The sequence below is a fragment of the Ptychodera flava genome, chromosome 20 (genome assembly GCF_041260155.1).
Source record: "Ptychodera flava strain L36383 chromosome 20, AS_Pfla_20210202, whole genome shotgun sequence".
Classification (NCBI taxonomy): Eukaryota; Metazoa; Hemichordata; class Enteropneusta; family Ptychoderidae; genus Ptychodera; species Ptychodera flava.
This window is the reverse complement of record NC_091947.1, coordinates 9,350,556-9,364,725: the sequence shown is the minus strand read 5'-3', so window position 1 is coordinate 9,364,725 and position 14,170 is coordinate 9,350,556. Positions and strand designations below refer to the sequence as shown.

At 37.5% G+C, this 14,170-nt stretch overlaps 1 protein-coding gene and 1 long non-coding RNA gene across 4 annotated transcripts in view; one reads left to right on the top strand and one right to left on the bottom strand.

The window, feature by feature from the left end:
• Positions 1-14,170, bottom strand: part of LOC139119961 (slit homolog 2 protein-like) — an 87,745-nt gene that overhangs the window by 27,660 nt on the left and 45,915 nt on the right. The window contains exons 6-11 of the mRNA XM_070683931.1: positions 13,270-13,341; positions 12,035-12,106; positions 11,398-11,561; positions 7,141-7,282; positions 1,320-1,391; positions 415-486 (exon numbers count right to left, since the gene is read on the bottom strand). Of these exons, the coding sequence (XP_070540032.1) occupies positions 415-486; positions 1,320-1,391; positions 7,141-7,282; positions 11,398-11,561; positions 12,035-12,106; positions 13,270-13,341 (594 nt within the window). The remainder of the gene's footprint in view (positions 1-414; positions 487-1,319; positions 1,392-7,140; positions 7,283-11,397; positions 11,562-12,034; positions 12,107-13,269; positions 13,342-14,170) is intronic.
• LOC139119962 (uncharacterized) overlaps positions 12,752-14,170 on the top strand; it is a 36,978-nt gene continuing 35,559 nt past the window's right edge. For 2 of the 3 annotated variants that reach the window (XR_011549018.1, XR_011549019.1), the window contains exon 1: positions 12,752-12,870. This is a non-coding gene — a long non-coding RNA (uncharacterized lncRNA). The remainder of the gene's footprint in view (positions 12,871-14,170) is intronic. The other variant, XR_011549020.1, reaches the window with a different exon arrangement.

Here is a 14,170-nt window from a genome sequence, read left to right as displayed (position 1 = left end):
CTGATATATAGGAGTTCACAGTACTTGTTTAGCATCAAACAGCTGGATGTTGATTTGTTTGGACTGATCCAGTTTTAATGAGGCTCACACTTTGTCTCGAGGTTCTGTTTACCACAAAGACGTCAAAAAAATGTGCGACCTGTGACAAAATTTACTTCAATTCAACCACAGGTAGCCACTTGGGACTAATAATTTTTGTCTCATGGCAGAAATATTTGAATGCAAACGATACATGAATTACTATGCGATTCAAAACATAACATGACAGGTCCTCTTCCTCTAGCCATTTATAAAAAATCAGACAAACAGTTCTGACGGGCAGGTATCATATTGCCACATTGGCTGCTATTTGGATTTCTTATTTATTAGCATGTCTTCTTATTTTCTCTAAACGATGACAACACCAAAACTCACAGTGATGTTAGTGCCCTCAGCCCAGTGAACGCATCATCAGCGATCTCCGATATCAAATTGTTGCTCACGTCACTGAAAAAGAAACAAAATTTCAGAGTAAAGTCACAGGAAATTGAAAAGAAGAATGTCTAAAGGGGAAGACTGAAGCATACTGGGCCATCACCGGACAATGTTATAAATTAAGATGATCCTAAGGGGTTATACTTTTATTAACAATGGAACCCCCTAGGTAAACGTAATTGCCTTCATATAAAAGACTGGGCTCAGAGGTCTTCAGGTACACCCAATGAAGTTGTAGCACAAACATACTTTGAAAGAAACTCTTATTAAGGTAGAATGTGCCTTGGGGACAGATATTCACACTCTCAAAGTCTTACAATTCTTTCCCGGCCTACCACTTGTGGGGGCTCATTTTGAAGTTCTTTGAGGAAGTAAACATTTCACCTTCTTAGTGTTGTGAAAATCAAAAATGTTAATTTTTCCCCATCACGGGGATGATGGCCATTTTGATTTTCAAAGATTGGCAAATGTTACGTAATTTGTTTCTCTGGTCAAATTTTGCATGGTGACCCCTGATATTTATGTATTATTTTGAAAAGGATTGATTTAAAGTTTCCTAACAGAAAGTTGGAGTTAAATTATAAGTCATTTCACATACTACCTTAAAGAAATATTCCGATTTTACATCGTGTTAACCCTGAAGTAAGAAAATTGATGCTGTCACAATATGACAAAAGCATACCAGATGCTTCATTACATGAACTCACTCACATGATACATATGGTATTTGCAACACAGGGTGAATAAAAAAAATTTAAAAAAAAGACATCAAAAGGCTTATTCTTGCCAAGATTGGTCTTCAACAGTCTGGATGTATTTGTATCATATCTGGACATCTTACTCACATTCGTCCAAGTTTCTTGTAGGCAGTGAATGATCTTGATCCGATACTGGTAATTTGGTTTTGTTCTAATCTCCTGGATATCGATAAAAAAACAATAAAACAGGAAATTTTAACAAGGCAAGCCATAAAAGTGGTGTTGAACAGATTAATATATCAAATGCTATGGTTTAGTATCATGCTAGCACTGCTGTGGGAATAAAACGTACCCTTTCAGACATGATTTTCTTGCAATATACCCAAATCATGCCTAGTAGCGGTTTGGTTTGTACAATACAGCTTCTTGTTCTACTCCAAGAATCATGTTGAAATGCTTAATGTTCAACTTGTCAATACAGTCTACACCTGTATGCGTGTACAATGTCCTATGTTATCATATCGACAGAGGAATATTGGCCCGGAACAGAATTCATTTCTCAACAACAACATATTGCATACCGAAAGCAATGCATTGTGTTGGCAGGCTTATTCTATATGCATTTCAACATACTTTAAGGAGATGAACACCAAAGTATTATTAAACTTAAAGTTATTGCCCCTTTATAGTTGCACCAATAACAGAAAATACAATTTGGCAAATGGCACTGGCGTGACCAGACAACGAACTCTACATATGAACAAAGATGTCTGTCAGCACTGCCAATTTACAGGAGGTAATAATAATATACAGAAGAGAGCTGTAGATAGACTTCATAGAAATATATTTACAACTTATGTGCTATGACTTTTTACAGCAGCTACAAATGTACAAAACGCAAACTTCACACACTTTCAATGAAAATTAATTAACTTTATCCAACAAATTTGAGGCACCTTGAAGAGACCAATAGATAAAATGGATAGCTTTATTTCCAATTCTCGATTAAAACTCTCATTATATGGAGACCTAGAGTCAGATGCCTAGTGCCCTAGATTCTTTGCAAGCAATGTTCATGCATTTAGTCATGTCATGTTGTTACAGCTCTGATGTATCGTGGGCATCTCTTTGGGATAGAATTAGCATTTTTATTGACACAGTTGCTCAAAACTTCACAGCAATGCATTGGATTACAGGTAGCGGACTAAACAGTCCACAAAGGACATGCAGTTAATTGATCTAATTACATGATGTTGTTGCCACGCTGAATACACAGCGTTGGTGTATTTTATCGGCGTGATATTGTCCACCGTACAACTGGATTTCTTTTTCCCCCTGGTAATTTGAGCCCAGGTTCCCCACTTGGTACCAGTGACCTGACAATACGCATTACTCTCGGATCACTGGCTCAGTACAGTGCCGCCTGCTATCTCCCAGTCCTACGGTTTCTATTGGGGGAGAAACAGAGCCCGGGTCGGCAAAAGAGACCAGCATGCGCTGACACGTTTAAAAACTCTGCGTCTACACCTCTCAGTCGCAATCCAAGCATTATGCGTGCCGCCTCAGATCAATTCAGGCCCCGTTTACACTCCACTGAGCGCGAATTCCACCACCATGTGATGCAAATAGAATTCGATTTGTTTCAGGATTCTAAAACGCGTAACCTGACAATTCCTGACATCGTCACAGCCCTGCTTGCATTACACCAGCGTCAACGATTCCAATGTTGAAACCAGCGTCGCTGAAATCCAACATCAACTCCATTTACTTTCTCTTAATGCAAGCACTATATGAATTTCTTGAGAGCTGTTCAAAAATTGGGACTGAGGTACATGATACTACAGTGTGGAGTATCACATCAGAAGTGACCTCTGTCATCTACTCCTTCTTGTAGATGTAGTCAGCATTACTATCGGAAAACTGGCAATGGCTTGCACTGCCAATGTACCGTGTCATATTGCACACCTGACCACAAAAATTATCACGCATCTGTAGCCAGGTTTACTAAAGAATACTAATTTAGAGAGACAATTCTCCATCAATGCACTTGCTTGCGAATTCAAGTACACCATTGACTAGTAAGTATTTTCTCCATTAACGTTTGTTGTGTTTTATCCAACTTTCTGTTGTCCAAAACTTGCAAAGGAACTTCAGTTTAACATAACTCTGAAAATTTTAAAAACACTTGGTGTCTGATTTAATTTTCTGCATTGAACCAAATAGTTTCTGACCATGTAAAAATGTCCTAAATATAAAAAAACTGAAATTCTGGCTTGCTTTTAACATATAGGTAGCTGAACTTTAATCCAGGTCATTGGTACAGTTTACGAAATGGCATTTGAAACTAGATACAAACACAAATGACCGGTGGTGAAACCAAACATCAATAAACACCGAATAAAAAATCAACGTCAAATGATCGCAGTCAAAGTTTAAAATGGATGATTTCATTTTTTGTCACGAAAATCTGAAATGGCACCGCCTATATGAATGATAACATTTTACAGTAAAAACATGGCTGCTAACTGTAAAAACAACTAAGTCCATAATTCACTGGTATTTCAATTCAGTCTAGTATAGATCACCAGATGTCTAGGAGACACACTTTGACATATGATCCTGTTTCAATTCTGCATATGATGTATCAGCCATCTCTAGATAAATCAAAGAGGTAATGCATCGTTAAAACAATATTTATCTCCAGTATAAACTACATCAGTGGGCTGACATGGCAGTAAGCATAACATTCTTTTAAATTATAACTTCCTTCTCAAGTATTGGAGCAATATAGCCTAACACGCAGGCCAGGGTGTTGATCTACCAACATTCAGAGTTGGGTTTCTGTCCAAGTACGTAGATGAATCATTCTGAAGCTGATGCAAGACAACATCTGAGTTCAGACTAGAATACTTTGTCGTATTCTGGCTCTGATATCAAAACAGCAGAGAGATTGTACCGTATTCCTTTACTTTGATATGTACAATTCCTGCATCGGCGTAATGAAATAAAGAAACTGGTCACCTGCACATTCATTTAGCAATAGAACATACTGCAAATTCAGACATGATATTGGACAAGCTAATTCTGCTGGAATCACCAAAAAACACTCAAGATTCACATTCCTAAATAACAATTCTGAAAACATCAGCAGAATTATACTTAATATCTGAGGTTCTTGTTCATAGTCTCCGTTTTTCCATCATATGTTCTCACCACACTTATAATTACAGGCAAGAATAAAGTTTCAACATCATTGCACATGTGACCATGCAGTTCAATGCAATTGGCTGAACCAAACATTCATACGCAGTCAATCAATCATTTGACAGCTCCATTGTCCTACAAGCTACAGTTGACATATCCGACCAATTAGACAGTCTTCAAATTTTGTGAAAGAAAAGATTGAATTCATGGCGTAAGCTTACTCTTCTGGCACATTTCAATGCTTGTTTTGTTTGTTCAAATGCAACAAAACAGATCTGTTAGTTTTCGGGCAACGTCCCCCACTGACAAAAGACAACTTCACCTTCAAAACTTCATTCTCACATGAGTTCACAATTTGATACAGAACTACCTATCTCCTCTGACATGGCAACAATAACGGCCCTCCATCATAAACAGCTTGAGGGATTAATTATGGTAATCTAATTCATTGCATTTATTCCAGTAGGTGAGTGCTTCAGGTCTTTTATAGGTGTCAATGAGAGTTAAATTCCTTTCATGCCAGTTTCCGGCATTTTGATCCGATATCACATTGGAAACAAAAGGATGGGACTGAATCTTTTAGTGTTGAAAGGATTAAAATGCAGGCTGTCACTCTTTCAGTGACTTGGATGTTTGTGATCAAATTGCATAAGCATGATCTTCATAGCTCCATTATTTGGCAAATATTGCAATTGAATGAAACAACATACGCCACTCTGACATATCTGTCAATCATCCCCTGTTCCCCTCAAAAGTCAAGCTGCTGATTAAGGTTTACCTGACAGTGTGTATTTTGAAAATGAAAGCTTGTTCTTCAGTTGACTTGAAGTGATAGGATTTCATGTAAAGCTCCTGATGACAAGGAGGGAGTTTCTGTGAAATGCAACTTCACAAAGTACACAAAAGCTGACATTGGTCAATGATCATTTACAGTCAGGCTGCCAGATTTGAACTGTCTCTGATCTGAAGAGAGTAAGGATTATGGTGAAGACACACCATAGATAACTGCAAGTGCAATCTGATGCTGGCGAATCATTTTTCCATATTTGACATGAACAATGACTGTCAAATTTAGAAATTTCTGCCCATTCCCCTTTTCCATCATATTGTGAGTGAAGCACATCTGTACTCAAATTCTGACTGCACCACAAAACTCACTGAATATAAAAGATGTAATAAACACTAATTGGGCATTTAACCTGTAAACCACCTGGCAAGGTCATTAAGCTTAAGGGAACTGAAAGCGTGAATGAACGTGCCATGGGCTAGGAAAGAATGGTGTAAATGATTTCAAACTTAAAAACGTTTGCGAGATGCAATCCTTTACAAAATCATTCAGCCAATTGTGACAAACAGTTGTCAAGCCTAAAGAATTGGACAAATTTTCCCCGCAAGCTATTGAATCAAATGTATCCCTTCAGGTCTTCTTGTCAAAAATTCATTAACTGTTAAGGAAACAAACATGTCTACAGTCTAATCTGTTAATTTGCAACAGTTAAACCACAAAAATACACAAGTATGATCTATGATCACTGTATGACTGTCGTGATGATAAAACTGTTTCCCATAACTCTCTCATGTTTTTCCTGCAAATATGCACACTAACTAAGCAATACTTTCAGTGGTTTCACAGTAAAAACATACTCTACCAGCTCTAAGTACAACGAAGTTGTTAAAAAATGCTCTCATTTCAAGGCAATTTTAAATCATTTGCAGAATTTGTTGTTTTAGGCGTGTGTGTAAAAAGAGACAACCTGTCCATCTGAAGCAAGTTGTTTGGAAAATTCAAAATCAACTCACATCATTTGAAGGACTCTGTGAAACATGGTTGAAAACTTGCAACACACAACACTGAAGATGTTTATAACTGTCAATGTCATTGAAAAGTACAGTAGTAGACAAATAAAAAAATCATAAAATGACAATATGTTTAAACTCCCCATGGCTATGGCCTTTGATTAAATTGCACAACATCCGTACGGCCTCCAGACACTTCTTTAAATTGTCGCAGGTTTTTTGTCCTGTACTTGCAATTTTGTTTCAAAAGTGAAATGAAAACACATGGACAAAAGTTCCATTAATTGTCTGTTGATGATGAATTTGAACAATATGCTTGAGAACAATGGATTACGTTTGTTGCTGTGGGACACAAGTCTGCCGCTGGATGAGTTGTTGTGTACTCTGCAACTGGTGTTACAGAAATAGCACCTCTTGGATCTAGTGGCAGCATAAATCCCAAAATGAATGTATCAGACCTTCTGTTTATGGAACCCTGTGTTTACATCTAGGTCTTTTAATAGTTTGTTTATGATTTTGCAAGTCACCCACAAAAAAAATTAGTGCAGGGCATCAAAGTTTGCAAAAGTCTACAAGGACACAGAGAAGTTAGACAGTGTTTTATGAGAGAGGTTTCTTCCTGGCTGCAGTTGTATGTTGTCTAATCTAGATGGTTCCTATCTTGGTTGTTAGAAACAAGTGTACAAAACACAACATGACAGGCTATGAGAATCTACATTGCAAAACTCTTATCAAGGCTCTTTGCCCTTTTCCTTGAATAAAGCAGATTCTGTATGTGGTTGTGATGGGACTAGCAGACTTTGGCGCCTGAGTATTTCTTGCACTGGGTGTCTGGTTCAAAGTAAAACAGAAGTCAGAGTTTAACCTGAATTTGCTAGATTCTTTCCCGTTAAATTTGAAGCCATGCCATCTTCACCGAGGCCAGACTACAATGTCAAAAAAGAGATGAGAATGTCCAGCTACTTACAGTTCAACAGTATTCTCTGGGAAAATTTCTGGAATACTTTGAAGCCCCTTGGCTCTGCAATCAACCACACCAGCTACACATGAACACTTGGCTGGGCACAGGGGCTCTATCTTGCACAGTTGACTGTGATCTCTCTCCAGTCCTGATGACGAAGGGGAAAAATACAGATTCTGAAGTATTAGCATGTGAAACCATCATAAGGTTGCAATGTGGATGTAAAGTCAGGCTTCTAAGTAATGGGATCTAAATATAGTGGAAAGTTTTCTGGTATTGAACACAAAAATATAATATTTCCTGTCTGTTACAGAAAAAATACAGAGTAACACCTATTAATGCCAGACTTAGGTCCCTGTCCAACTCTATTAACATTAAACAAATCTGTGGAGAAATATTTCTTGGTGGACAAAGGTTAATGTCTATCACTCTATCTTTCTCTTCAAAGTCTGCTGTGAATTTCTTAAAATATATACCATATGTTAGTAGTAATGCAGTGGTACAACAATATCTTTCAGATGCTCTTCAGGGTATTTTTTATGCAGTGGTTTGTGAATACAGTTACACAGCTTAGACTAGTTTACGAGATTCTTGAGTTATCGAAATAATCGTGCTTGATCTTAATGTAAGTTTTAAAACCGCACCAATAAAATTTATGCTGGCGCGCACACTGAAGCTCAAATCAGCTCTAACCATCCATTCATTCTCATATGCGAAACAGAATGTGGTTTGTTGGTGAGGCCTATGAACAGAAATATCTGAGAAAGTTTGAATTCTATGAAATACAGTTTCACTGGTGTACTTAAAGTGCAGTTGTTGGGAAGATAAAAGTTTGTACAGAGACAGCACTTCATGATGTGTATTCTTTGGAGTGTTCACAGCTCACCATGGAGCTTTGTACCAAAAAGACAATAAAATCTCACCACATCTGGTAGAACTATTTGCAGAATCAAGTCCCTCACTTCTTTCTACATTTGCAAAGAGCCTCTTTAAAAGAATAAAATACCAAGAGGCAGAAAACCAGCTGAGAGGACAGTAAATCCAGAATAGGCATCGGTTTTTCTATGGACATTTCCCAAGCAATGAAAGCGGTCCCTTTTTCACAGTGTTTACTTACGGCAAGCACATCTGCCAATTCTACAGTTTTTAAACAAGTACAGAACTGGTGAGAATTACAAAGAATATTTAGAAGTGCATGGATATGTCCCAACAGCACCTGATACCTGTTTATTTAGTTTTAGCGCTCACTTATGCCATTGTAGAGGCAAAGAATGGAAACCGAACAATTTCTTTGATTTGGACACGTCGCCATGTATGGTTTACACTAAACCTTCCTTGTCCGGCGCGCCTGAAGTACCATCAGAGAAATTGTACATAAGTACAGTTTGGACGGTAAACAAGGATGCTTCACTGGCAGCAAATACTCACTGTGACCAGCACATGTGCACAAGGACAAAACAAGCCAAAGAGAACCATTGTTTGCATCTCTAACAACTCCGGAAAAGAAGATTTACTTTCAGTAAGAAGATTCCTTAAATGTCAGTACAATTACACCTCCTAGTTGCTTAATGCCTTCCCTTTTGTTTCAGTGATACTCCATTGTTCCCAAGGCCAGTGGATTGTTCGGAGTTTATTTTGAAATGACACTATGTAAGAAAGAGGCTTTAGAGGCTTACCATCTTCACAGATCTGGTGGGAATAACACTCATTTAACCTCATAATGGTTCTTCACAATACCGACACAGTGCCTTGTTCGGCATGGCATTATTTTCCTCACCAGCAATAACAGCTACATCAGACTACTTAGGAACTAAGCTTACTCAATGGACTGGAAGGAAAACCCCTTACAACCACATTTCGCTCCAGAAGTTTTTAATTTAAGAACTTTTGAAGAAAAGCAATGAATAACAGACAATACACTACGATGCCAGTCTAGGTCACATCAGAAACATCTCAAAAGTATGCAAGTATATTAGAAAGAACCACACTGCGGGGGAATTCCATGAGATTTTCATTAGCTACATTGTAGCAGGAAAAACTATAACTAATTGGTGCCCGGAGCAATGGCACAGACTAATATGATCACACAGGACTATTAATTTCAATCTCTTGCCAATAACAAACATAACATTCTTCAAATCCATAACATCAGCTTACTTTTAATGCTCATTCAAAACTTACACAAGCACTGATAAAGCAAACCGAGGATTTTTTCCTCAAAAACAGGAATTACATGTTAGGCCAATCATGGCTGAGGACTAGTGTCATGCACTGCAAATGGAATGTTTGCGTACGAGAACTCAACTTATCTTCCCACAATGTAGGGCATTAGCTGAGCTTTATCTCCTCATGATGCAAAACCGACAGTCCGATTTGATAACGGATAACAAGTGGGCAATGTGAAACTGATTATATGCTACTAGTTTTCCAGACATCTATGCCTTTAGGACACAGAGGAAAACTACCGGTAGTTTGATTGGTAAAAGTTTAAGCATACATGTACAGGACAGGGTACAGTTCAAGCTATAAGGGGAACCAAAATGAATGACTCTGAGAGAGTTTGTTGATGAAATTCATCAAAATCAACGGCAAATTATATTGTCATGGTAGATGCCAAGCTCCATGGTTTTATTCACCTAAAAATAGTTGTAAAAGGGAACAAATATAGATATGGGAAAAAAACAGTCTCATCAAACTTTGAGAATTAAAGAGTTTATCATCGAGTTTGTATATTTTTAGAACTCACTGATATATTTTGCTGTGATCTGGTCAGGAACTTTCAGTCATCAGGACTTTTAAAGTCTATTTCTTTGAACACAGATTTCACACTAGCCTAGGCAAGAGAGGTTTTTGACTATACATACACAAACCATTCCCTATCAAAACTCTTAAAAATCCACCTTTTCCTAGAATCTAGAAGATACTTTCCATGAACACAGAGCAACATGTGTTCACATGTCAGGAAGCTAGCATGGATAATTGGATGTACTTGTCCTTACTCGTAACAATTACTGGTGACTAAGATCATTTATAATTTCATCTGTTGAATGTTGATCCAAAACCGTAAACTTTCAATAAGTCAGTTGCCACATCCAATTACTTTTTACTAGTGGCTAAATTTTGTGATATATAGTTTTATTTTCTTCGAGTGGACAAAAAACATTTGTGGTCGCGACATCCCATTTAAATTATATGTCTCCTCATTTTCAGTCGGCAGCTTTTTTTAGCTGAGACTCATATTACAAGTTATATGTTCGGTACTTCTTTTGATTGGAAACATGACCTGCTACATGAGATTTTAAATACAGGTTTTGTATTGAAGGTCCAGTGTACCAGCAACATTTGCGGCACACTTGAGCTACGGTGACTCTTGAAGTACAAGTTGCCACTTACATACACATATTTTCACACGAGGAAGGTAATCAAATGCACGTCTGTAACGTCTGATACCACAGGCCAGACGTAAAACTCCATGAAAGATTAGTTTTCACCACATTGTTACTTTTTAATGAACAAATCACACCGATAGCATCATTTTTCAACATGCACTTCAGATAAATACAGCGAACATTACCCGTACATATACCTGAAGCATGGCACAATAATGATTCTCTGTTTCCCAAGTCTGTCCCGTCTTTGTACACGGCCGGTGCAATTGTTTAAGTTTCCCTTTACAGTCAGCAGGATTTAAAGGATCTGTTCCATGACTGGTCATTTTGTTCTCATAAAAACCTACACCCACATGTCCCCACGTATAGCCCTGAAAGAACTGCGTGCTCAGCCGCCTTCCCTGAAAACTTGATGACTTGCTACCTGAATCATTTCATGTTGCTACATGCAATATAATCATGAAAGGGGCCATGTTTAAATGGCTAGAGCTTGCACTCGCTGGAAAGACAATATTAAAATTAGATTGGGAATAACACCTTTACACCTGAGTTATATTAACAGGATTTCGTGTAACACCACAGGGGTGAGCAAATCTGACATTATCTTTTCCTAATCCCAATGACCAGAAATCAAGTACATCACCATGGTCCAGCCACCATCTGTTGAATTTCTCCAATTTTTACCCAAAAGTTACACTTGTATTCACTTGTAATTGTATACAAGTATTTGACCCAAAGGGTAGTGAGTCCACTGTTCAGTATGTTAATAGTTGTGACCCTCAAAGTAGGCTAGATTTGCACAACCCTGAGTATCATTTTAGTGTATATTTGAAGTGCTTTCCATGATAAAAAATGTCAACAATTTTTTTCTCACCATTGCATTGGAAATCCACATCTTGTAGTTCAGCGATCTTCACACCTCTTAGATTCCTTGGGGCTGCACATCGTGTGAACAATGCCAATGTAGGGTGCATACGAAGATATCGTCCAAGCCACAGAAGGTGACAGTCACAAGATAAATCGTTGTATGCCATTCTCCTAGAATTATTGAAAAAAGAATTTTTTGAGGTTTTTTGTTGAAGAACCTACATTCAGCATTCCAAGTCACTACGAGACACACACAAAATCTCTTTTGGGTAAAATACTTCATAAGAATTGGAAAACTTTTGAAAAGAGATAGAAATAAACGTTTTCTGTGTGTTAGTGTTTCCACAAACTTAGTATCTGTTACTAGTGAGACAACATCAGAGTCCATATTGGAACATGCTTGTGAAAATCTTAACACGATCTGGTTTATTGTTAAACACTAAAGCACTTTCCTTTACAAGTCAGTTAGTCACGTCAATTCTCATGATACTTTTGACAGCAATCCTATCTGTTTACAATAGCTTTACTTCCAAATGCACACAGAATAATTTTTACCTTACGTTTACTATTGTTCTCTGGATTATTTTTACTTATTTCTTACTCATAGGAATTCAGTAGGGTGACATGACAAAATTCAAACTCACAGTGTCCTCATATTTGACATATGCGACAATGCATTCAGCTCCAATGTTGTGATGTTGTTGTTGTTTATTGTCCTGCAAAAAATGAAAACACTGCATGACTTACACAGTATGTGCTGCACACAAGTAGCAGCGAAGAAGGATAATTCGCAAAATAATGAAGACGTCAAACAAATACCAAGGATACTATTTGCTAGCATTAAAATTATGAGTGAAACTATACTAATGAAACCGAAAACACAATGATAACATATTTGCACTGTGGGGATTCTCATCTCCACGTTTCTATCTGACAGCTACTGGCGACTAATCAGATTTACACCCAGTTGGGGCCAGTCATGATCGTACTGAGGAAATAATCGGCTTATTAATCATAAGTACCACGAGCGGAACTTTTCGAGCCAGTTCTGACACTGACGACAACCAGCTTTGGAAAAGTTGACATGTTATTTTTGCAGAAACCATGATTTGAATTTCGCTCTTCTTGACAGCCTGCAGCAGCTGACGGGAGGAAGCCATTTTGTACATACAACCTAAAATCAAAGCACCATGGGAGTAGAGAACTGAATAAGCTGCAGATGATAATTTTATTCTACATAGAACTGCAATGGTCTTTTTTTTTCGGATATGACTGAGATTACAATGATTGCTCGAAGCAATGTCACTTTATAACAATCAAAGCAGGCCAGCTTCTTAGTTAAATTTGCATGCATAATGAGGTCGATGAACTTTCAAGTTACAGCAAAGATGTCTGCTGTGCACGGATACCCGGGAAGACTTCCATTCCAGTCTTGTTTACCGTACGCACAGTTCCTCGGTAAAGCCCGGAGTGCAAGCAGGTACCGAAACACATTTCACCATGATACCTATAATTATAGTTTTCATTCACTGCCAGATCCGGCCATAACTGTTCATTGACAACAACTTGCCACTGCATTCATTCTCGAACTTCCGATTCTTGACAGTTGAGTAAACAAACTTGCGCATGCCATAACTACGAAGTAAAAGTTACAGTGTAAATTCTACTGATGTAGGTGATCATTTGAAGCGCACGAGTTGAATCAAAAATAATTCTAGGCCCAAAAAGGAGTTCTGGCTTCCATCACCTCATATCTTTCCCTCTACCCGAGTGACTAGTGACATGATTTGACATTCACATGTTCAGTCATTCCCAAAAGCCTGCTTCATGCACAGTACACTGTACATCATGGATTTTCATCTCTTAATTGAATACTTACAGAATTTCAAGGTTTTTAAGTGGTCTGAGAGCCCCTTTGTGAACACATGAAATTTGATTATGATCCAGTTGCCTGTGGAATGAAAAAAATAGAACATCAAAAATGTCAAACTTATGACCATTTTAGTTCTCATGATTTAAAACAATATTTTTCTTGTTATTAAACATTCAAACCTGCACCATTTTTGGAACCTTCTTCAATTTTCATGCTGTGAGTTTGTTAGAGGTACAAAATTGGATACAGGTTCATTGACCAACATTTTAATGCCTTTTTTATGTCTGCAGCCAGTGTCCATTTAATAAGCAAGATTGTACAAGTTGTACACTACATTAATTAAAGTAATTATCTTCATGTTCCATTAAGTTTACTTTAAATACAATAGCTGTTATGAGATCATGTGTTTTATTTATCGTTTTTAACATATCTCCGATGACTTCATTTTCCAAAACAAAAGATGTTGCCACACTGTTCAACACCTTTGCACATTTGGCCAGCAAAAGCATTTTCCTTTATTTTGCTTTTATATCACGCACCTTCTCACCTGTAACTATCTATGTCAACTTCAACATATGCACATATCACAGGGCTCAAAGATAACATTTTTAGTTTGTCACAGTTTGCCCAGGTCTTTTTTTGTTAAGGGCAAGTTTTAGGCAAATGGGATAGCTTTTTTTACATTGTCAAGAATGCCGTGCATTAAAAATCAAGGGAACACTTTTTAATGTTTTACCTAGTTTGCGTTTACTGTAGATCCATCGCCATTTCTTGTGTTATAATGTCCATGATGTTTAGAGAGGGATGAATTTGAAATAAGTCTTGCCAAAATTTTTTTTTTTTCAAGTTTGGAGGATTTGGTTCATACATCTCAATTTACACCCTAGGCAAATGCATCATGACATGT